Source organism: Acinonyx jubatus, chromosome D4 (assembly GCF_027475565.1).
Source record: "Acinonyx jubatus isolate Ajub_Pintada_27869175 chromosome D4, VMU_Ajub_asm_v1.0, whole genome shotgun sequence".
NCBI classification, from domain to species: domain Eukaryota; kingdom Metazoa; phylum Chordata; class Mammalia; order Carnivora; family Felidae; genus Acinonyx; species Acinonyx jubatus.
This window is the reverse complement of record NC_069391.1, coordinates 1624569-1645529: the sequence shown is the minus strand read 5'-3', so window position 1 is coordinate 1645529 and position 20961 is coordinate 1624569. Positions and strand designations below refer to the sequence as shown.

Here is a 20961-nt window from a genome sequence, read left to right as displayed (position 1 = left end):
GCCCACGGACAGGACTGCCACTCGGAGGTCGGTGGGGTGCCTCAGGCCCTGCCCTGCCCAAACACGCAGACCTCCCCACCCAGCGACCTAGCCTAGCCGCCCCACCCCATCTTCCTGTGGCCTCCCTGCTGCCTTTCCAGACTCCTCCTGGGCCTCCAGGCCCACACCGGTCCCCACCCTGCCCCAGGTGTCTGCCCCCAGCCCACGGCCCCCTCCGTGACAGGTGACAGGCATGCTGAGGAAAGGCCCGTCTCCACTCAACCCCGTTCACAGGGCGCCAGCACCTTCCTGGCCTGGGGCCTGCCCTCGGTGCCCCGCCCCCCCAGCCACCTGACACTCTGGGCTTCCCAGCACAGTTAGGAGCAAACCAGGCCCATGCTGGACCCTAGGAGGTTCCGGCTCGTGCCCCCCACCGGGCTCTGGCCCCAGCTGCCCCCCTCAGCTGGCCAGGCTGGAGCCAAGGACAGGCCAGCACTGCATCATGTCCCCGCCCAGGGCTGGGGAAGCGTCCAGCCCCAGGTCAGGGTGGTAGGTGAGCTGGTCGAACTGGCCAGGGCTGGAGGAAGTCTGGCCTGGCCTGGGCTCCTGTGAGGCCGCACCGGCCCAGGAGTGGGGCTCTGCCCTCTCTTGGACAAGGGCGCGCTCGCTTCCCGGGCCCAGGTAGCCCTGCTCACCGCGCACCCTCCTCTGCGGCAGGCCCTCCCCCAGCACCAGGCGCAGAGCCGGCCACACAACGAGCGCCACAGCAACCCTGCCAGAGGCCCCGTGTGACACAGCCGCCAGCAGGCCTGGGCACGCTGCCCGCGGGGGGGGGGGGGGGGGGCGAGGGGGAGGGGCGCAGCCCAGGAGCCGCTGAATCAGCGGCTCCCTCCCGCCCTCCCTGTCCCCTCCGGGCAGGGATGCTGCTGAGGCAGGGCGCTCCCGCCTCTGGGAGCTGTCAGGGAGGCGGCAGCCCCGGGCTGGGATTTCTGGAAAGTGGCTCCCGGGTGCAGAGCAGCGGGCCAGCCTCGAGGGGATGGGAGGAAAGGCCATCCTGGAGGAGCTGGCCCAGAGAGGCCCTTTCCTAACAGCACCAACGAGGGAGAAAGGAGAAGAAAGCTCGCTCCCTTCCCAGAAAGGGCTGAATCAGCACCGAACGCCCTGCCATGCGCCAGCTCCCTCGCCCAATCGCACGCTGGAAGCGACAGGGACCTCTCAAGGTCAGGGACCAGCCGTATCTGTGCAGGGAGCCCCAGCAGATCGCCCTGTCCTCCGCAGCAGCCCCCGGGGGAGGGGGTCACGCTCCGCTCCAGAGAGGGGCCGTGCCCACCCCAGCCGTCCTCCCGGGTGGGGCTGTGTCCTCCTCCCACCATGCGGCTGGCTGCCCCTGCTCTGCCCCGGGAGGGGGGTGCAGGGATGGGGAACGACACGGGGGACCAACTGCCCCTCGAGGTGCGACCTCCTCAGGGGCTGCCAGAAGTGTGCAGAGAGAGCAGAGGTGCCCGGTCGGCTGCCCCGGGGTCTGCACGGCACCCAGACTTTCTCAAATAAGCATCTGGTTTCCAGAAGCTCCCAAGTCACTGCCCCTCCTGGCCGCCATCCCCTCTGACAGCCCCTCGCACCAGCCACGGAGGAGTCAGGCCCTGGGAGTCCCTCAGCAAAGGGACAGACTGGACAGCGAGCCTGAGCGCACAGGAGTGTCCAGAGGCTTCTCCTCCTGCGTCCCGGCACCTGGCTCTGGCCCGCAGGGACCCAGCACCTGCGCCTTTGTTCAAGGAAAGTGTTTCTCCGGTTCCTCCTCGCCCCGCCCCCGCCCTGTGCCTCCCTTTGCTTCTGTCCTCACCCTGGCCTCCCTGCGACCTTGCCAACTGGACCATCCTCCTGCCTGGCTTCCCTCTCCCCCACACCCACTGCCTCCGGGCCAAGCCCCAGCCCCCCCCCCCCCCCCCAGCTCTCGGGCAGGCCAGGTTCCCAAATCAAGGGCCTACTCGCCCCCACCTCCGACCTGTCCCATCACTGGGGGCAGCACTGCCACCTGCAGAACCTTCCAGATGCTCTCTGAGCCCATCTTCTTCCACCTGGAGTCCCGCATGAGCACCAGGGGCCCCCCCTGCCCTCCCAGCTCACTGGCTCTGGGGTCTGGTCAGACCAGCTCCGGCTCCTGGCATTTACCAGCATGGCCCTGGGACCTGTGCTCAGGCCAGGCTTGTCTCCACTTGGCCCCGGCACCTGCCTCCTCGTGGCCAGCCTCCAGGCCTGTAGGTCGTTCCTTTCTTCTCGAAGATGCCGAGCCCACTATGAGCAGATGCTCTGCTCTGAAGACATCTCAGCAGGAAGCCTGCTCTCCCCAGAAGCTGCCCTCACGGGTCACCCTCCCCAGCTAAGCCAGCCACCGCCTCACGTGGTGCCCCGGGGCCCGGACCACTCTGAGTGGCAGCTCCTTAACTGAAACCTCACATCCCACTCCTGCCGTCCACCCACCCGGGACCCTGCATGTTGTCCTCGAAGAGAGGGGCTGAGGGCAGGGGTGACTTCAGCCCCGAGGTGGGTGGGAGTTGGCGGGAAACCCCTCACTGGACGGCACCTCAAACCCCGAGGGCTCGCGCTCACCGAGCACCATCACAGCCTGCTTGGTCCGCTACCTGGGAGCCACGGCACCCGGGTCAGGCCTCAGTGTCCCGCGAGGCCGGTGGCGCAGCAGCGCCCCTGCCATGCATGCCTCGGGCGCCTGGGAAGACAGCACCCCCGCTGGCCTCAAACCAGGCAAGGCCCCGGGAAGGCCGGCGTCCTGAGGCTCCGTGTGCCGGGGACCACGCCTACAGGTGCACACCCGGCCCAGCCCCACGGGCCGCCCGAGGCGGGACAAACGCCACCTCCTGAGCAGCCTCGGTCACTCTCGGGGATGTTACCAGCTCTGCCATCGAAAGCTACCCCCCGCATGACTTGGATTGTTTTCTTCTGAGAAAACCCTCCGTTCCACAAGATTCTGGAAGCCGCAGAGAACGGCCTCTCCGTGGCACTTTCTGGCTGCCACGGCAGCTTGGAGGGATGCTGCCCTCGTCGGTGAGCTGGGAGAAGTCAGACACGGGCATCCCTGCACAGAAGGCAGGAAACCCTGACAAGCTGAGGGTGCTAAGTGATCAGGCGTCTGTCATCTTTCCGAGTGTTTGGTCACTTACGCTTTTTTTTCAGTAGGCTCCACACCCAACGTGGGGTCTGAACTCACCACCCTGAGATTTGAGACTCGCACACTCTGCGGGCTGGGCCGGTCGGGCGCCCCGTGTGCTCTTGGTTAAACAAGAACCACGACTTTAGTTTTCAGCCAGGGTTTTCTCCGCACACACGTATCTTCCCCTCAAGTGGAACTCACGCTGTGCTCCCTTCTGTGACCTGTTTCCACTCGCCGCACGGGCGTCCCCTCGCCCTGTAAGGACCCTTCACGCCCGTCTGCTGGTGGGAGTCGGCCCTCGTGGACCCGGCCACGGCCCCCCACCAGCGCTGCCACTGTGCCTGCCATCCTGACCGCGTCCCCAGGACTCCGAGGTCGAGGTGGGCCCGCCAAAGCCCACCACGTCTGTTCCTCCCCGGCATCATAGAAGACTGCTTTAACACGCTCCCAGTGTTACTCGTGACAGACACCATCTGCGACGTTTTCGGTTGGTTACATCCTTAAAAACTAAAACAAGATTTTGAGCTTCAAACAATCACTCTGTCAACATGTTAAAAAAATAAGTTTAATGCAGGTGGCTCATTTCAGTAAAGAATTTGACAGGCACTCGAGACGCGGAGTATCTTTGTGTTCAGTGCGCCACCCCCTCGCACGGCTGGACCCCTCCTGCCGTCCTGACTTCGCGGACACGTGCCCACCCCACCGACGGGAGCTCTGGGGGAATCCGAGTCAATTAACACGAAACAAAACTTTGAGGAAACAGCATGACTTAGTGCAAAAGATTCTGCGGCGCTGAGCAGTGGCGTGCACGCAGGTCAGCTCCCTGCCTGCCGTCCGGGGAACTGAAAGAACGGCCAACCAGGAGCCTTCGGGCGGCCCTCGGGTCGGCGATCTGGAAGCTGCAACCCAGCCGTCCGACAGCTCCCTACCGCCGCCACCGGACTGCCCGGCCAGGCAGGGCCAAAGGGGCACTGCCCACACCCGGGGGTGGGGGTGGGGACAAGCTAGGGTGAAGCGTGGGTCTGTCACTCCCTAGTATGGGGCTGTGTCCTGTCCCTGGTCTCTGCCTGTTGCCCCAGCACGATTATTCAAAGCGCCTTCTCACTTGCCAGGAGACCCACAGTGACTACTGAGCCCCCAGGCCACTCTGTCCTCCTCTGACAGACAAGGCCAAGGCCAGGGGTCCGGGCAACACATTGGCCCCCGCTGGACTACCAGCCCTTTGTTCTCTCCCGCCCCCCGTGCATTTCTGCCTTTCACTCCACAGCTGCTCTGGCGGCCACCAGGGCAGGAGCACGGGGCTGAACGTCCCTGGCTTAGAGGCCCGGCCCTGGGGCACACGCATAACTCTAAGAGGTGCTTTTTGCACAGAAGCTTTGCTTGTGCTCCTGCGGTGCCCGCTCAGGCCGTGCTGCACCTCCTCGAGACCTCTGACGTCAGCTCCGTGCACGTGTGGTTCCCTTCCAGCCACCCCTCCGAGGAAGAGAAGCCAGAGCCCCTCCCCCAGCAAGGAGGGAGTGAAGCTGCCTCCTCAGAAATCCACACTTGAAGAGGCTGTGGCATCCAACCTGACGTCAACAAACCGGCCGAAGAAGACGGGCCTGCCCTGCACCCAGCACTGCCCTGGGCCGGCCCCTGATCTAGGGAAGCTGCCAAGGCCGCCCGCACCCCCACCAGACTGCATCTAAGCAAACCAACAAGACCCTGAAGCCTGGCCTGGGACGCAGGACCCCCTACGCCTCTCAGGGTCGCAGACGCAGAGTGTGCGAGCCGTGCCCGGATTCGGTGGCCCAGGGCAGAGGGAACAGCCTCGTGGCAGTGTGGGACCTCAGCACGCTGAGCCCGACGCTCCCCTGAGGCTGGGGCAGGGACTGGGGGTTCGCGGGAAGGGGGCCGGCGGCTGGCCAGGAAGAACTCGCACACCCCGGCCCACGCCTGTGTGCCGGACAGGCAGCAGGGACACACAGGCTCCCCCGGGGCAGATGAGGCCAACGGGGCCCACCCTGGCAGCGCGGGGGCTGGAAGTACAGGCTGGCGGCCACCGGCGCTGTACCGACACGGGCACACCAGGAAGATCGGGGCGGAAATCCGGCAGCAGAGGGGGCACCGGTGTCCCCTTCGCCGCGCAGCCTCAGCCCCCCTCCCCCACGTGCTGGCAGCGGGGCGGACGCCTCGGCCGACCCCCATCCGTGAGCCGGCTCGGGAAGAACAAGGACCTGACCTACCCCGTCGAGGAGAACACGGCCACAGGCGCACCCACTGCCACCGGTCGGGCCAGAGAAACCCCAGAGCCAGGCCCGCCGCTGCCCCTCACATGTCCACGAAGACCATGAAGCACCAGCCCAGGCCCCCAACCAGCAGCACGGTTACTCGGATCCCGTAGATGAGCAGCTCGTTCAGGAGGCGGAAGTCGACGCGCCGGCGGCCAAGCAGCAGCAGCAGCACCGACAGCTTGAGCTGGAAGCGCAGCAGGACGCGCACGCCCAGGTACTGCAGGCAGAAGAGGGCGGCCAGCGCGCCCCACAGCGTGGCCGTGAACAGGCTGCAGCTAAAGTAGAGCAGGAAGCGGATGAAGCCGTAGAGCCAGCGCGCCCGGATGTAGACGTCGAAGTTGTTGTACTTAGTGCGCGCCAGGCGGGAGGTGCGCGCCGGCCCGCAGGCTGCGTGCAGGCAGGTGGTGTGCGGGCCGTGGAAGGAGCGCACCCGCCGCGGGATGGGCATGACCGGCATTGGGGCCTGGGCGGTGGTGCTAGCTTGTGGCAGCGGTGGTGTCCGGGCAGTGGTCAGCATAGGCGTCATGGGCACCTAGGCCTGGAAGCCAGCAGCTGAGCCCTGGGGGAGGCGGTGGCCTGCAGGAAAGCGACAAAGAGGAGCCGGGTCAGCCCCGGGCCGATGTGAGCAGGTGCATCCGTTCTGGGAAAGCAGCCAGCCCTGGGGCCGCAGGGGAACTGAGTCTAGGTCAGGGGGATCTGCGGGGGCTGGGGGGCGGGGGCGGGGGGTGTTGCTCTTTCCACAAGCACTACTGGGGACACTTCACGGGGACACAGACGGATGAGTTCGCCTCAGCAACTTGACAGGCCAAGTGCTGCAGACAGCGGGTTGCGGGGCTCCGAGGTCACCTGCTGGGCCTGAACCCTGGCGCGGTCACCCACTACGAGCAAGCTGGAGCGGTTTACGTCACCCTCCCACCCCTGCTCTGCAAAGCAGGGATGCTCGCTGCGCTGTGCTCCCCAGGGTGCTGGGGGTTAGCTGGTGGCCGTGCCCGGCAGGCGGAGGACAGCTGACTGCCAGTGGTGCCATCACAGGCCCACAGATTGGGCGCAAAGGAGAAATAAATACCAAGTGGCTCTCTAGTAACTGCCACTCACAGGTCGCCTAAATAACTTGTGGGTGGAAAAACATGCAAGTACAGGACGTGTGAGACCAGGGCGGCCAGGTTGGTTGCGGGCTCGGGAGACACATCACACAGGGGCCCTGCCGCGGGGACCCGGGGTCCGCGCTGAGGGCCGCGGAGGCGGCGGCCCGGCGCGTCCAGCCCTTCCCGCAGGCTTGGCCAGAACCTGGTCCCGCGCCTCCGGGCGGCTCCGCGCGGCTCGCCTCGGCCCGGCCTCGTCCGCAGGGTCCCCGCCCGCTCCCTGCTCGTCGCGGGGACGCGCCCGCCGCCGCCCCCACGCACGGTCCTCCGGCGCCGGCGCCGCGGGCTTCCGAGGCGGGCGAGGACCGGCGGGGACCCGGCACGCGGCGGCCGCCCGCCACCCCGGGGCAGGCCCGCCCGCCGCTCACCAGGTGCCCTCTCCGCGCCGGCGTCGGGGGAGGCCGGCGGTGCGGGCGGCCGGGCCGGCGGGGCCCCCCGGCACGAGGGGCTGCAGGAGCAGGGCGGCCGCATGGTGCCGATGGCGCGGCGACTGCGGGTCCCGGCCGCTCACGCGTCCCCGCCCGAGGGCGCCCCGGAGGGCCCGGGGCTCGCGCGCCCGGCGGCCGGCAGCGTTTGGCCCAGCGTGGGAGCCGTAGCGCCGTCCCTCCGCGGCCACCGTAGGGCTTCCCTCCCACCCCTCCGCCCGTGCCGACACCGAAGGCGCCTCCCTTCCCCCTGCTCGGGCCGACTGCGAGCGGCCGGAACGCGGCCCTTCCCCAGGGCGTGCGTGCTTACGTGCCTGCGTGCGCGCGCGGCCCTTAACGTTGCCGACCGAACCCTCGCACCGCGTACGCCGCCGGCGGCTCGCTCTGTCTTGCGCAGGCGCAGATCTTGGGCAGCTCCTCCGCGCACGCGCCGCGGTGCCCGAGGCGGCTGGCAGGGCGCAGGCGCGCGCCCGCGAGGGCTGGGCTGCGAGCGGCGCGCACCTCGAGTTGCTGCTGAGGACCACGCTGGTCCCGCACCGGCCGCGGCCGTTCGCGTGTGCGACCCGCAGGGCTGCGGCCGGGCGGGGGGACGGGGTGGGGGGGCGACTCCAGCCGCAGCCCTGGGCTTGCCCCTTCCTGGGACAATGAGGATGCAGTGCAGACTTAAGCGTTTCGACCCGACTGGGTGTCATCGTCGCGGGGACGCTGGGTGCCCCTAGAGTGTCCGAGTCCTCTCAAGCTTGGGGGTCTGCGGGCCACACACTCGTGGACGCGGCTGTCTGTGCCACCGGGGGCTGGGCTTGGTCGCAGTTGTCTGTGGACGCTGATGGATACCTTCACGGTAGCTGCCGGTGGGCTGCCTTCCTCCAGGCTGGCCACCGGGCTCTCCCCATCCGCTGGCACCCCTGAAGTTAGCCTAACCCCAGCGCACTCACATCCTAGCTCTGACTCACTGGGCATGCGGTCCTGGCTCTCCGCTCGCGCCCAGCTGGTGGGGAGGGTCTGGCAGGGTCAGGATGCGGAACTGGTAGGGGGAGGCAGGTAGGCCTGAGGCCGGGAGAGGTTTGAAAAGTGCCCACAGCGCCTGTGAAGGGGCAGCGGGAGAAGATGGGAGAGAAGGGGGAGATGTTAAATATTTATTGAAACGCGGTCTTTCTGTGGCCTGGGATTTTGCAGTGGCCCCTGCTCCACCCTCCACCCTGAGGTGGTGGTTTTCCTCTCCAGCCCCGGGTCCAGCCCTCTCCCCTTGGGACCCCCCCCCCCCACAGGCCCCCTCCTGGGCTCTGTGAGGAGGCCCCATTGCTCTCGTACATGACCCTTCCCTTCACACTTGCTTGTTCTGCTCCTCTGCTGCTTCTCCACCTGCCGAGCTCCTACTCACCCTTCAAGACCCCGGTCAAGTATCCCCTCCTCTGGAAGGTGCCTCCAACCACGTACCCCCCCTTCCCTGGCACCCATTACCCCTCCTGAGTGTGAGTGGAGGGGATTCTGTTTACGCTCGGCCATTCCTTTCTTCCATCCCCAAAGTTCCAGTTTGGTTTATAGACCTATGTCCCCCACTGGCTCAGTTTTCTTATTATGGCCCACGGTGAGACATTTCTATTTTGTGATCCAGTGGCCCACACACGTGTTTAAACAGCTCCAGGGGCGCCTGGAGTCTGTTAAGCGTCTGACTTCAGCTCAGGTCATGATCTCACGGTTCGTGGGTTCGAGTCCCGTGTCGGGCCCTGTGCTGACAGCTCGGAGCCTGGAACCTGCTTCGGATCCTGTGTCTCCCCCTCTCTCTGTCCCTCGCCTGTTCACACTATCTCTCTCTCAAAAATAAACATTTTTTAAAAATTCAACAACTCTAGAAGCTTCACAGAATAGTACTCCGGACCACACAGTCTGATGTGTTCTGTTGTTTCACTACGTCAGGATGCTGCTACCCTCTCAGCCAGTTGAGCATCTGGCTCAGGTCATGATCTCGCGGTCCGTGAGTTTGAGCCCCGCATCGGGCTCTGTGCTGACAGCTCAGAGCCTGGAGCCTGCTTCGGATTCTGTGTTTCCCTCTCTCTTTCTGCCCCCCGCCCCCCCCCCCCCCGCTCTCTCTCTCTCTCTCTCTCTCTCAAAAATAAATAAACACTTAAAAATTTTAAGAAAAAAGACGCTGCCACCTTGCCACTACAGGTACAGAGCCCTGAGGAGAGTGAGGACGGGGCTGTGTCCTCAGGGCCACCTCGGTGGCAGGGCCAGGGGAAGCCCCTGAACACCTGCTGTGTTTGTTTGCAGGCCCTTGTTTGGGGGTCCGGTGGGGATCCCAATCTTGCTCTCCATCCTGAGCATCCCCCCTCCCGGGGTCAGCCCTGGGCCTTCCCCACCCCCCCCACCCCCCCACCCCCGCCCGGGGGTCAGAGCTGCAGCCGGTGGCCTGGCGCCACCTGCTGGGATGCTGCTGGGGTTGCCACAGAGCTGGCTGCCCAGATTGGGGTGGGGAGAGCTGGCAGAAAGGGTCTGAGTCCGTTGGAGGCTTCAGGGCAGGGCCACAAACCAGGGCGCCCCAGACCGAGCCTAACCATTTCTGTGTCGTCTGTGGCTGCTTTCCAGCTGCCGCGGCAGAACCGAGCGGCCCCCCGAGAAGAGAGCCAACGGCCCACAAACCTGAGGACCCCTACTCGTCGGCCTCTGTGAGGTTTGTTGAGCCCTGCTCCGCAGTTTAAACATGGGGAGGACGGCTGCCGTTCTCGGGTCGTGTTTTGACTTCCCAGGCCTCGGCAGGGGTCAAGCGTGACTTCAGGCTCACAGTAACAGCGATGTCATTTGCCGTGTGTCCTTCAGGGGGAAGGCTTCGTCTCGGGGATTCCAGGAAGATCGCGCCTCCCGTGGTCCGGTCAGAGGCCTGAGCAAGCCCCCCAGCTCACAGAGGGGCTCGACGGCCCCGGTCCCTCGCACATAGACGTGGGCTAGGACTCCGCCCCTTGGCTCCAGCTGCCTTATGACCAGATCTGAGCCCCAGGGACCCCACTTCCGGGGATGGGTCAGAGGCTGTGCGGCTTCCACCTCGATGTCCTGACGCCCCCTCTCCGCACCCACCTGCTGTGCTGGTGGACAGTGGGTCACGTGGGGGACCCGCAGGGGCCCTGTGACAGGCACGTGGGGGCATCTGAGGGGTTCGTGGGGAGGCCCTGTGGGGGGCTTCAGTGCCCGGCCCATCTGAGCCCAGCCTTCATGTGTCCGGGGAAGGTACCAGGCCTGTGAGTGGAGGAGACTCATGCGATCGCGTGGTGGTCACGTGCGGGCCGTACAGGAAGCGCGTAAGGGAGGCAATTTGGAGGGTCCGTGGGGGGCACATGGGTCTAATGTGGGGTGACATGGGGCTGTGTGGCAGGCACATGGGGTACGTGGGAGGTATGTGGGGACTGCGTGTGGGGCACGTGATGGTCACTGCCGAGCGCTTGTGGGAGTTGTGGGGTTCATGTGGGGGGCACGTGGCGGTCACGTAGGGGCTCGAGGAGGACTCACACCTGTGTGCCACATGTTGGGCATGTGGGGGGCACGCGGAGGGCATTTGGGGAGGTCGCGTGGAGACGCATTGTTGGGGGCCCCGGTGCCCTGCCGTGTGAGCGTCTGGCGGGGGCATCAGGCCTGTGAGTGAAGGTCGTTCAGGGCCTCGCCCTTTGGCCGACCTAGGCTTTCGCAGCTGAAACCCCAACGGCACAGGGCAGAGAAGCCCTGCGCGGGCGCTGTCCGGTCCCGGCCGCAGAGACCCTGCCAGTGGAAGGAGATAGGTGTTGTTTATCAGTACTAGACTCCGGCCGTCTCTTACACGCCCGAGTGGCTCGAGTGGGGCAACGTGTCGTTTCAAGTCCTTACAACCGACTTGAGAGGAAGTGGCTTTGCCTCCTGTTTACAGAAGAGATTTTGCTCATCAGGTCTGACGGCCGGGGTGGATTCACCGCCCACAGGTGGCTTTCGTGTGCCACGCACGCCGAGCCACGTCTTCCCGACTCCTGCGGACGTCGCTGTTTGAGGCGGCCCTCCAGCAGAGCCTCTGGCTGTCTGGCCCCTGGCAGTTTCCCTGCTGGTCTTGGTTGTAGAATCCCAGCCCACGTGGGGGCGGCAGGGTGCCCCGCTGACGGACCCCAGCCTGTCCCGTCCCTCCTGTGCCTCCCGCTCTACGTCCGTGATCCTGCACCCGATACTCTCCTCATCAGGGTGGGCCCTGGGCTGGAGTCCCGGGGACCACCTGCCGGTCTGTCCCAAGGGCCGGTTGGACGCCCAGAGGTTGGTCACCCTAGAAACGCTAGGTGGCATTCACAGAGGCAGTGCGGCAGGGTGATCGGGACCCAGCCCGCCCAGGGGGGCTCCAGTTCCACGGCTTTCTAGCTGTGGGCAAGGCGTCAGCCGCGCCCCCCCTCTGTCTCGTCCGTCAGGCGGTGGCGATCGGACACAGGCCTCGACCTTGCCCTGGGCGTAAAGCCGGTAGCTGGTGCCACCTCTTGTGGAGTCAGCCTCCAGGGTGGCTGATCGCCAGCCCGCAGCGGATAGGGCTGACCTGCGTGGCCAGGAGGGCAGGGCCGAGGTGACAGTGACACCCCCATCTTGTTCTGTCCTGGGTCCCTCACGGGGACGCTAAGTGATTTCGACGCGGCCGTGTGCGAGCCCCAGAGGGAGGCCTCGGGAGGAACGAGCCCTGCCCCGTGCCGGCGTCTGGGACGTCCGGCCTCCAGGATGGGGGGGATTCGCGGCTGTTGTTTGGGAGCCGAGGTCCGTGGGGCTTTGACCGGCCCCCTGGTGATCGAGCACATGTGCTTATCATCATGTTAAGCCATCGCGTCCTGGGGTGACTTGGGCAGCCAGGGTGGCGGGCACAGCTGTGAGCGGTGGCAGTGGCCAGGCCACCCCGAGCGCTTCCCGACAGCGTTAGTCACAGGAGCCTGCGAAGGCTGCTGCTACTGTCCCCGCATCGCAGGGGCTCAGGGGGCCAGCCCCGGACTCAAGTCCTCGTCGGCCTTAGGAGGGGCCGGCCTCGGACACAGTCCCTGTGCCGAGCTGGCCTGAAGGCACACAGAAGTGTTCCTCTTTGGGTGTCGGCTCTCCGGCGGGCCGGAGCAGGGCAGACGGGTCCCCTGTTCTCGGTGGGCTTGCTTCCTGCGGCGGTTAGGGAGAAGGGATGGGGTCTCACTCACCTGTCCTCCCCTCCTCACTGTCCCCGGGCTGGCCGGCTCTCTCCTGTCTTCCCAAGTCCAGGGCAGGCTTGAGCTGGGCGTCAGTCTCAGTGTGGCCAGGGCAGGGAGGCCCTCTGCCCGCAGGCCCCCATCCCACCCTCGGGCTGAAGCTCCTGAGGGCGGAAAACTGGTCCCTCCTGTGTCCCAGGTGCCTGGCACCCAGCAGGGCCCCGTGTGGACTGGTCGGCTGGCGGATGAAAGTGCCCGGTTCGCGCTGAGCATTCCAAACCAGAGGCCTGGAGGCCTGGCGTCGTCCGGTGACAGCCATGGGCACGTAGGGCATTTAGCCCTCCCGGCTCCAGCCTGGGCCCCGTGCACACCGCCCTCGAGCAGGGTGGCAGGGGGCTGCTGGAGGGAGGCGGGGGAAGCACGCAGGCCACCTCTGAGGACCTTGTGGGTGACACGGGGGCCTGCCCAGGGCTGCTGGGTTATGGTTTATCAATGACACGGTTGTCCGGATGTCACAAGTGCCCTGGCCCCAAGCTACGAGAGGCGGCTGCTCCACATTCGGATGAATCTCTTCACCTTCCTAAGAGCTCAGCCTTCGTCTGCGAGCTGGGGAGGTAGTGTGGCCCCGGCGGCAAAGCCCTTAGCCTAGGCTGGGGCAGAATCCGTGCCCAATAAATGCCACGCCGCCACTGGGAAGCAGGCAAATGGTTGTGAACCAGCGCGGTCTTAGCGCGCAGACAGGGGCCCGGCCTCTCAGCGCAGTAAGGCGGAGGCCACGCGGCCCAGCTTCTCGGTGGCCCGCCCCCCTCCCCGGGCAGCAGGCCTTATGCCTGCTTACTTACTGGATGGGCCCTCCTAAAACCCAGGCCCAGGCCACGAAGGGGGCACCGGAGGCTCGCTTTCGAGGCTGGCGCTCACACGGGGCCCGGCCCCTTCCGGCCGCCGCGTCCCCGGGCCCAGGCCGTATTTTCTCCTGTGCTAATTTCACAAAGACATGCTCCTACTCCTGATTGAACAGTTGATTGAACAGTTCTGTGCTGACAGTGGAGAAGATTTGCTGCAGAGTTTATCATAACCCCAGAGCATGGGCGGTCTGTCTGGCTCTCAGGAGCTCGGGAGGGAGGCGGATATATTTTATGGCGCACCAGGAAGACAGACAGACGCATTTATGTGTCACTTGTTGCGATACAAATGCTAACTTGTACTCCTTCCAAAACTTTTAATGAATTGTATATGTTCCGAGAGATTTATAGGGTGAGCGGAATGGCTCAAAATGTTACTTTTAACATATTTGTCACTTAGGCAACAGCACCAAAAAAAAAAAAAAAAAAAATCTGGAAGATACTGCATTCAGAAATAAATCACAAATAGATGCATTTTAAAAGAGGTTTATTTTGGCCGTTAATGGTTGATGGGCCCCCCAGTGCAGGATTTAAAGTTAAATTATGCAAGATCAAAAACAAACCTTATAATACTTAATCAAACATGCATAAAACTGGCAGGTCCAATAAATTCTCCCAATTAACTTGCTTCAGATTGTGATTGCATTTGCTAATTTAATCAGCCCCAGAATAATCGGGAGGCCGGGAACTGATGAGTGAGTGAGGGTGTGCACGCCGAGGGAGAGGAGGGGCTCGGAGCAGCGGGCAGGAGGGCCACCGAGAAAGGCGCTCTTTTCCGTGAGGCCAGCGATCCCCTCTTCCCGGCTCACAGAGGAAGAGCCTATCAGCCGGGCACCCGGCTCAACTCCCCTCGAGCGTGCGGTTCTGGACGAGCCAGACCTGGGCATCACCATCTGGAACGAATTCCTTTCTGGGTTTGCTGGACTCCAGGAACCCCGCACTCTCGTCAGCCGCGGATGCCAGCCCCTTCCAGAATGTGCTTGGAACGTTCTATCCCACTGCCTCTTCCCCTCGGAGCCTGCCCATTCCAAACTGATTCTTTTTTTTTTTTTTAAGGTTTATTTATTTATTCTGAGAGAGAGAGAGTGCGAGCAGGGGAGGGGCACAGAGACAGGGAGAGAGAGAGAGAATCCTGAGCAGGCTCCACACTGTCAGTGCAGAGCCCGACATGGAGCTCGAACCCACGAACTATGGGATCGCGACCTGAGCTAAAACCAAGAGTCAGATGCTTAACCGACTGAGCCACCCTCATTCTTGATTAAATGAGGGTTTTGACTTAACTGCACTTTGTCCTTTTTCGGGGGTGGGGGGGTTGCACAGTGACAGGCAGACAGGGCAAGGAGGAGCCCATGCCCGTGCCCGGGCCTGCAGGGAGAGGCCGGTGTCTCCAGGCCTGGCCCCCGAGGTGGCACACAGCTGAACTCGCTGAGCTGGCTCTGCTCTGCCAGGGAAAGTGTTTATTTTATTTAATTGTCAAAATAGAGTTTATGTTGCAAACCTGGCTTTGCATTCTGCTTTTCCCCCCCGCTTGACCTTAGTATGGAATGAACATTTTTCCACGCCCGTGAACACCCTGCGTAAGTCTGGCATGTAAGGGCCGCGTGGCGTTTATTCCGGCGGCCGGCGTCCCATCATCTACCTCACCGTCCCCCTCCGACCGGACGCGTGTCGGTTGTAAATAATGCCGTGATGAACATCCTGGGACGTAAATCTGTGGGCACACGCTTCGTGTTTCTTCCAGATGGATTGCTGGTGTGGGCTGATGCTTCGAGGCTCCGGACAGAGACCCTCCAGCCCCCCTGCTGCACAGATGACCCAGGGCCGAGCCCCTGCTGGGGGTTCCCTGCTGAGCTCTGCCACCCCCCCCCCCCCCGCTGTCCCAGGTAGAGACTCAGTGTCCTGCGAACCCACCAAGGGAATGACACCTCCTGTTGTTTCCAAAACAAGCAGCGAAGAGTGTCCGTAGCACAGAGACAGGAGGCTGCCTCCTCGTCACCGTCACCGTCGAGAGACAGGCTCCTGTCACCACCGGCGAGGGGCAGGCTCCACGGACGTCTGTGAGGAGGCCTCAGGGGATGTCACGCTCATCCTGGGGGCTCAGGGGCGTCTCTGGAAGGAAAGGCCCGAGGGCGCCCCAGCAGAAGCGGAGAGGGTGATGGTCTGTGACTCGCCCGACGACGGGCCCACTTGCTCGCGATGCTGCATGCAGGTGCAGCTGGCCCCGGCCAGGGGATGCGGCCCGAGTCCAGCCTGTCCCCTGGAGGTCAGCTCACAGAGGCACCCAGTTAATCAAATCACAGACAGCGAACCAGGAAAGCGTCACCCAGACTCAAAAAACAAATCCCGTGGGATCCACTCACAGGAGGCCCTGAAGGACTCAGGCCCACAGATACAGGTGGCGGGAGGACGGGGCGGGGAGGGGGTCCATGTGTAACAGGACAGAGTCCTGATCACGTTCTGGGGACCGACAGAGGGGACAGCTGCACGACGGCATGAATGTGCTTGGTGCCCCTGAAATGTACACGTCAAAACGGTTAAGGTGGTAATTGTTACAGGGCAAACACTTCACCACAATACAAAGAAAGGGAGAGGTAGATAAAAACGCGCTCCTGACTGCTTGAACTTGAATGAAGAGCCCTGGAAGACTGAGGGTAGGCGGAGCCTGGCAGGAGGGCCTCCTGGTGGTGGGGACGGAGGGGCTGCCCACCCCGTGGATGGACGCGGAGTTGTGTCCAAGCCGCAGACTGACGAACGCCCCAGCGCGCGGCCTCGTACGGGCACCTGCAGTGTTAATGCCTTTCAAATCATGATCTGTCCTCCATCACGCCCTGCCACCCTTCCAGAAGCTTCCTTCCCGTGGGTCCTCCTGCAGTTACCCCCACGGCACAGGGAATCTTCTCAAAGCCAAACCCGACCCACAGCCTCTAGAGGCTCTGTGGCTCAGCCACCGCCCCCTGGGAGACCTCAGCCCCAGGACACCTAGCTGCCAGGGTCCTCCTCTCCCGGGGTACGTCCCCTTGCAAAATTGTCCCTTTGATCCGTTAAGAGTCAGCTCAAGGCCCCTCCTCTTCCAGGAAGCCTTCCTGACCCCCAGGGCTGGGCCAAGTGGATGCCTTGACTACCCATCTCAGAACCTATCCCTGCAGGACTGCCTTCTGGGCACCAGCTCCTCTCGAGACTAGGGCCTGGGTCTGGTTGAGCTGTATGACCCTAAGCCCAGCACAGGGCCTGCCTGGCCAGGGTGAGCCAAAGTCAGCTTCTCGGAACCCCTAAAAGTGGCCTGCCTGACAGCGGTGTTTGTCCCAGGGTCCCAGGGGCACGACTGCTCAGCAGAACCCTCAGCCTTCCTTCCCAGCTGGGCTCCTTGAGGCCACAATGAGGTTGGTCTTGCCTCTGAGGTGCTCAGGTGGGGAGGTGGGGGTAGAGGCTGATGCAGTAGCCAAGCTCCCCCTCCCCCCACTGCCCAGGGGACTGGGGAGCAGAGGGCCAGGCAGGAACCAGCTCTGGGCAGGCTGGAGGGTGAGTGAGGGCTCAGCCAGGCCCACAACCGGGGTGGGGGGGGGGGCGGTGTCTTCTAGGCGGTGGGGTTAGGAGGTTTTGGTCTTGGCGTGCAGGGAAGAGTGTGCAGCCTCGGTGGGGGCTGCTGGGGGTGACATGTGGCCACCACACCTGTGCGGCCCTACTCGAGCTGCTGTGCCTCGGCATCACCCGCTGACCCAGCAGAGGGGGCAGTGTCCCCGGGGGTCCCGGGCCTTCCCGCCCCTAGGGTTTTGGGGTTTTGTGAGGAAATCAACCGGGGTGAACCTTGGGAGGGACAGAACCTATGGAGGCAGGCTGGTGCTGAGGGACCCCCGACCCTGTCCAGGTTCCTGGCTGGCCAAGGCACCAGCCCAGGCTCAGGTGACGGCCACTTTGTCCTCGCGGGGTCCCCAACTCCATGGAGAACAAGCTCCCAGGACTCAGTGTCATGAGCAGCAAAGGGGCACGGCTTTGGTTTGTTGGCCCTCCGAGGAAAGCAGCAGAAACTATGTACCCCAGGCACAGAAACTGCCCCTGTCCTGCGTCCATATGAGCACAGCGTCCCAGAGAAGTCACATTCCCGACCCCGGTCGCCAAGCACCGGCTCCCCAGGCCGTGGCACAGGGGCCACACCGCCCTCAGGGGCCTCCACACCCTGGCTGGACCTCCAGGGTCTCACCACCCCTGGGGCCCAGCTCCCTCCTCTGTGCAGTGAGATGGGCGGTGCCGCTGACACGGACAGGTGGGAACCAGAGGGCACAGAGGCACACGGGGCAGCCCTCGACGTCACCCCTCAACGCAGTGTGGAGACCATGTGCTCTCGGCACTGGGCAAGGGTCAGGTGTGAGGGTTAGCTCTCCTCCCTGCTGGGTCGACATCAGAGCGGACCAAGTGGCCCCTCCTTTCCCTCACCTCCCACATATGTCCTTGGTCCGGAGAGCCTGCTCTGGGCTCCTGGGAGCAACGCACGTTTGCAGGCATGGGACTCAGGTGCTGGATCCAGCCTGCCCTGAAGGTGGCCCAGGACTGGCTCATTGATGCCCACCATCAGCTGGGCTCCCCTTTCCGGCTGCAGGCCCTGGCCCTGTGGTGTGGATCTGGAGGAACCGCCTCCCTGAGGCCCTCCCTGCCCACTCCCGGCAGTGATCGCGCACATGCCCCTGAAGGGCTGGGGCGTCCTGGGGCAGGTTCCTCCTCATCAAACGGGAATAATGACAGCATTCGGTGCTCACCATGGGGCCTGCCTGCTGCCCTTCACAGACCCGAGATCACGTTGGCTGCAGGTTCACCATAGTTTCACACACCGGGGAGAAAGAAAAAATATCGCCAAACACTGTCCCCGCGGGGTGCACTGTAGGGAGGGGCCCGCTTCGGAGGCGTCAGCACCGACAGGTGTACGTCTCTAAGGAGCAGGTGGCTTGGCGCCCGCCAGCACCGCTGTGCGTGACGGAGCCACAGCAACGGAAGACCCGCTGAGGGCAGAGGTGGGCGTTGGGACGGCGGAGAGCCCTCCCCCCTCCGCCCCCTCCGCCCCCTCCACCCCCCTTCCCCTGCTCTCGGCCCGGCTGGTGGCCGCGACGGCCGGCAGAGGGCGCCCCCGGGCCGGGATCTGCACGGTCCACGCAGCCAGCAACCCTGGCCGCCGGGATACCCGGCGGCGTGGGGCCGCGGCGTCCCCGGGACCGTGCACCTCCACGCACCCCGGAGCACCCCAGCTCACCCCTGCTCCCAGGGGCACCGCTACCCATCCCTGCTCTGCCCCCAGGCACCTCGGCTCATCCTGGGGCACCCCTGCGCACGCAGCACACCCCCGCTCATCCCTTGCTCCCGGGGCACTCGGGCTCTCCAGTCTCTCCAAGGGACCCAGGCAGGTCGCTCCCTCTCTGTGTGCCTGTTTCCTCTTGGGGTCAGCTGACTGAGATGGGGCCACCGTACCTGCTGCCACGCAGCGCGCTGCGCTGAGCTGCAGCCGGGTGGGGGTGCAGCTGCTTGGGGAGCCCAGCTTCCTTGGCGCACCCTGGGTGCCCCACTTCTAGGGGTGTGCAGAGAGCAGAGCCCAGGAGAGACTTGCACCCCCTGTACTTGAGGAGCCCCGAGCAGAGCAGGTGGGGGGCACCAAGGGAGGGCTGTGCATCAGGACCGGCCCCCCCTCCTGGAGTCCGCACCCCCCACCTGACCCGGGCCCTGTTCCCGCGCTTTCCTCCTGCGCTGGGGGGGGGGGGCGCCGGGCTCCTGGGACCCCTGGCCTGCAGCCCCGGTGGGGGTGGGGGCGGCAGGACTCCCTCTGCAGCACCCCTACCTTCCCAGCGCCGAGACCTGCCCTCCAGGGGCCTGCAGGGGGCGCCCGCTGCCTTGCTTCTGAAACCAGGGCACTGTCATCAGGTGGGGTGTGGAAAATCCTGCAAGATTTTCTTGCAGGAAGGCGGGGGGGGGGGGGCGGGTGGTGACGCCCCACCACAGGCGGGGCTTGGAGACCCCAATTCACAGGTAAGAAAACGAGGGGTGCCGAGGTTGATAAGAAATGTGACTGTGGGCAGGGGCTCGGATGGGTGTGGAGGCACCAGACAGCCACCAAGGGGACAGGGCAGGGCCAGGGGTCATGGGTCCAGCTGGACACTCACCAGTCTCTTCCTGCCCCAGTGGGGCACACAGAGGAAGGGGCACCGGACGCCCTCCTGTTAAAGGGGGTGAGTGTGGCTCATCCCCACAGGCTGCGGGGGCCCAGCCGCCGGTGGTGCTGCTGATAAGGTCCATGGGCCTCGGGACAGGCTGCCAGCTCTCCGGGCGTGTTCCCTGCGCCTGTCTTTGCACCTTCCTGGCCGCTGATCCCTGCTGGCCCGAGTGTCTCCCCGTGGGTGGCCAGGGCGGCTGCAACAGGTGCAGACGGGAGTCTTGAAGCCCTGCCGAGTGGCTCATGCTGTCCTCTCCCTGGTGGCTTTGGGGCACAGCCTGGGTCATCCCCCGCCCCAGATGGCTCCGCCCCTGCCTCGGCCCTCACCCCCCCCTGCCCGTCCCACCCAGCTCCTCGGGTCTGACACAGCCATCTGTTGGGCAAATGAGTCTGGCAGGCACAAAGGACACTTGCAGAACAGGGGTTGCCCGGGAAGAGTTCCATTAGGTCTGAGGGTGGGGGCCACACACGAGCTGGGAAAGACCTCTTCTAAGGGGATGTTCTGATAAAAGTGTCTGCGATGACACAGAAGGGTTACCTCCCTGAGGGGTTCGCTTTAAACACGCACACGCACACTCACACACACTCGGAACATTTGAGGTTCACAGCAAAATGCAGGGAAAGGAACGGAGGTTTCCCCTTTGCCCCTATGCCCCCCAACAAGCACAGCCTCCCCCTCCACCAACACCCCCACCAGAGAGGTTTACTCATTACAGCTGATGAACCTGTGTCCACACATCATCGTCGCTGAGCCCACAGGTGACGTTAGGGCTCCCTCTGGGCAAGCCGCCATCCGTGGGTTTGGGCAAACGTGCAACGTCCTGTCCCCACCATACGGCTTGTGCGGCCATCCCGTGCCCTGAAAACCCTCTGCCCATCCCCCACCCCCGATTCGTCCCCTTCCTCCAAACCCAGGTTGTGCTTTTTCATCTGGAGTCTCTCTCGGGAACCTGGTCAAACGGGGGCCGGGGTTCACTGCCTTCAGATGAGGAGACGTGGGCTCGGGGGCGAGGGCACCAGCGCCCCCGGGACGGGCCAGCCAGGCCGAGGACTGACGGTGGCCTGGGCGCGCAGCCCCCGTGGCACTGCCCAGCTGCATGCAGGGGACACGCCCGTGGGAAGCATGGCTTGGCCATGTCCCGCGGGCGACCTGATGGCCAGTGAGGAGGTCATTCGTGCCACGCTGGGCTGTTGTTGACAGGTGCTGAACCGAAGAGTCAAGGCAGCAAACCCAGTAGCCTCAAGGGGGGCTCTCTGCCTGGTGCTCAGGGACAGTCTGCAGGGGCCTGTCTCAGTGCTGCGCCCACAGCTCTAACCCCGCTGGCCAAGGTTATCTGCCCATGTACCCAGCGTTTCCCCCAGACACCCACTGCTGTGCCCCCACACTCTCGGGGGCCAGCAGACATCTGTCTGTCAAATGAATGAATGAATGATCACCGAAACGAATGAGCGAATGCCTTCTTACCTGAGCATCCTTGTTGATCTGAAAGGCGGGGCCAGGGCCCCACCGTCTAGCGGTCAGAGCTGTAGGGAGACAGCCTGGCTCCCCTGTGCCCCCCCAGGGCCGTTGATCTGCACACCCGGCCCCCACAGGCACGGCGCTCTGCCAGGGGTCCCGTCTCCCCGGCCACACAACACTCACCCGTCTTGGGCCGGCTCCAGGTAACGGCTGGGGGTCCCGGGTAACGGCTGGGGGTCCGTCACCCCTTGCGGGGGGCACTCCTC

The 20961-nt window shown here is 64.5% G+C and overlaps 1 protein-coding gene across 4 annotated transcripts; it reads right to left on the bottom strand.

Moving 5' to 3' along the window:
- Positions 1-4559: 4559 nt before the first annotated feature.
- On the bottom strand, positions 4560-7430 carry TMEM250 (transmembrane protein 250). Of its 4 annotated transcripts, none has more exons than XM_027051783.2 (2): positions 7303-7430; positions 4560-5997 (listed from the first exon to the last, which is right to left on the bottom strand). In XM_027051783.2, the coding sequence occupies exon 2, from the start codon at positions 5945-5947 to the stop codon at positions 5459-5461; it is 489 nt and encodes a 162-aa protein (XP_026907584.1). In that variant the 5' UTR covers positions 5948-5997; positions 7303-7430; the 3' UTR covers positions 4560-5458. The 4 variants fall into 4 exon arrangements, with proteins under 4 accessions (XP_026907584.1, XP_026907583.1, XP_026907582.1 ...); XM_027051782.2 differs by having other exon boundaries at positions 7299-7390; XM_027051781.2 differs by lacking the exon at positions 7303-7430 and adding an exon at positions 6932-7149.
- Positions 7431-20961: the final 13531 nt, after the last annotated feature.

What these genes read in the sequence shown, in the direction of transcription:
- TMEM250 (XM_027051783.2), bottom strand. Translation starts at nt 5,947, where the DNA reads ATGACGCCTATGCTGACCACTGCCCGGACACCACCGCTGCCACAAGCT.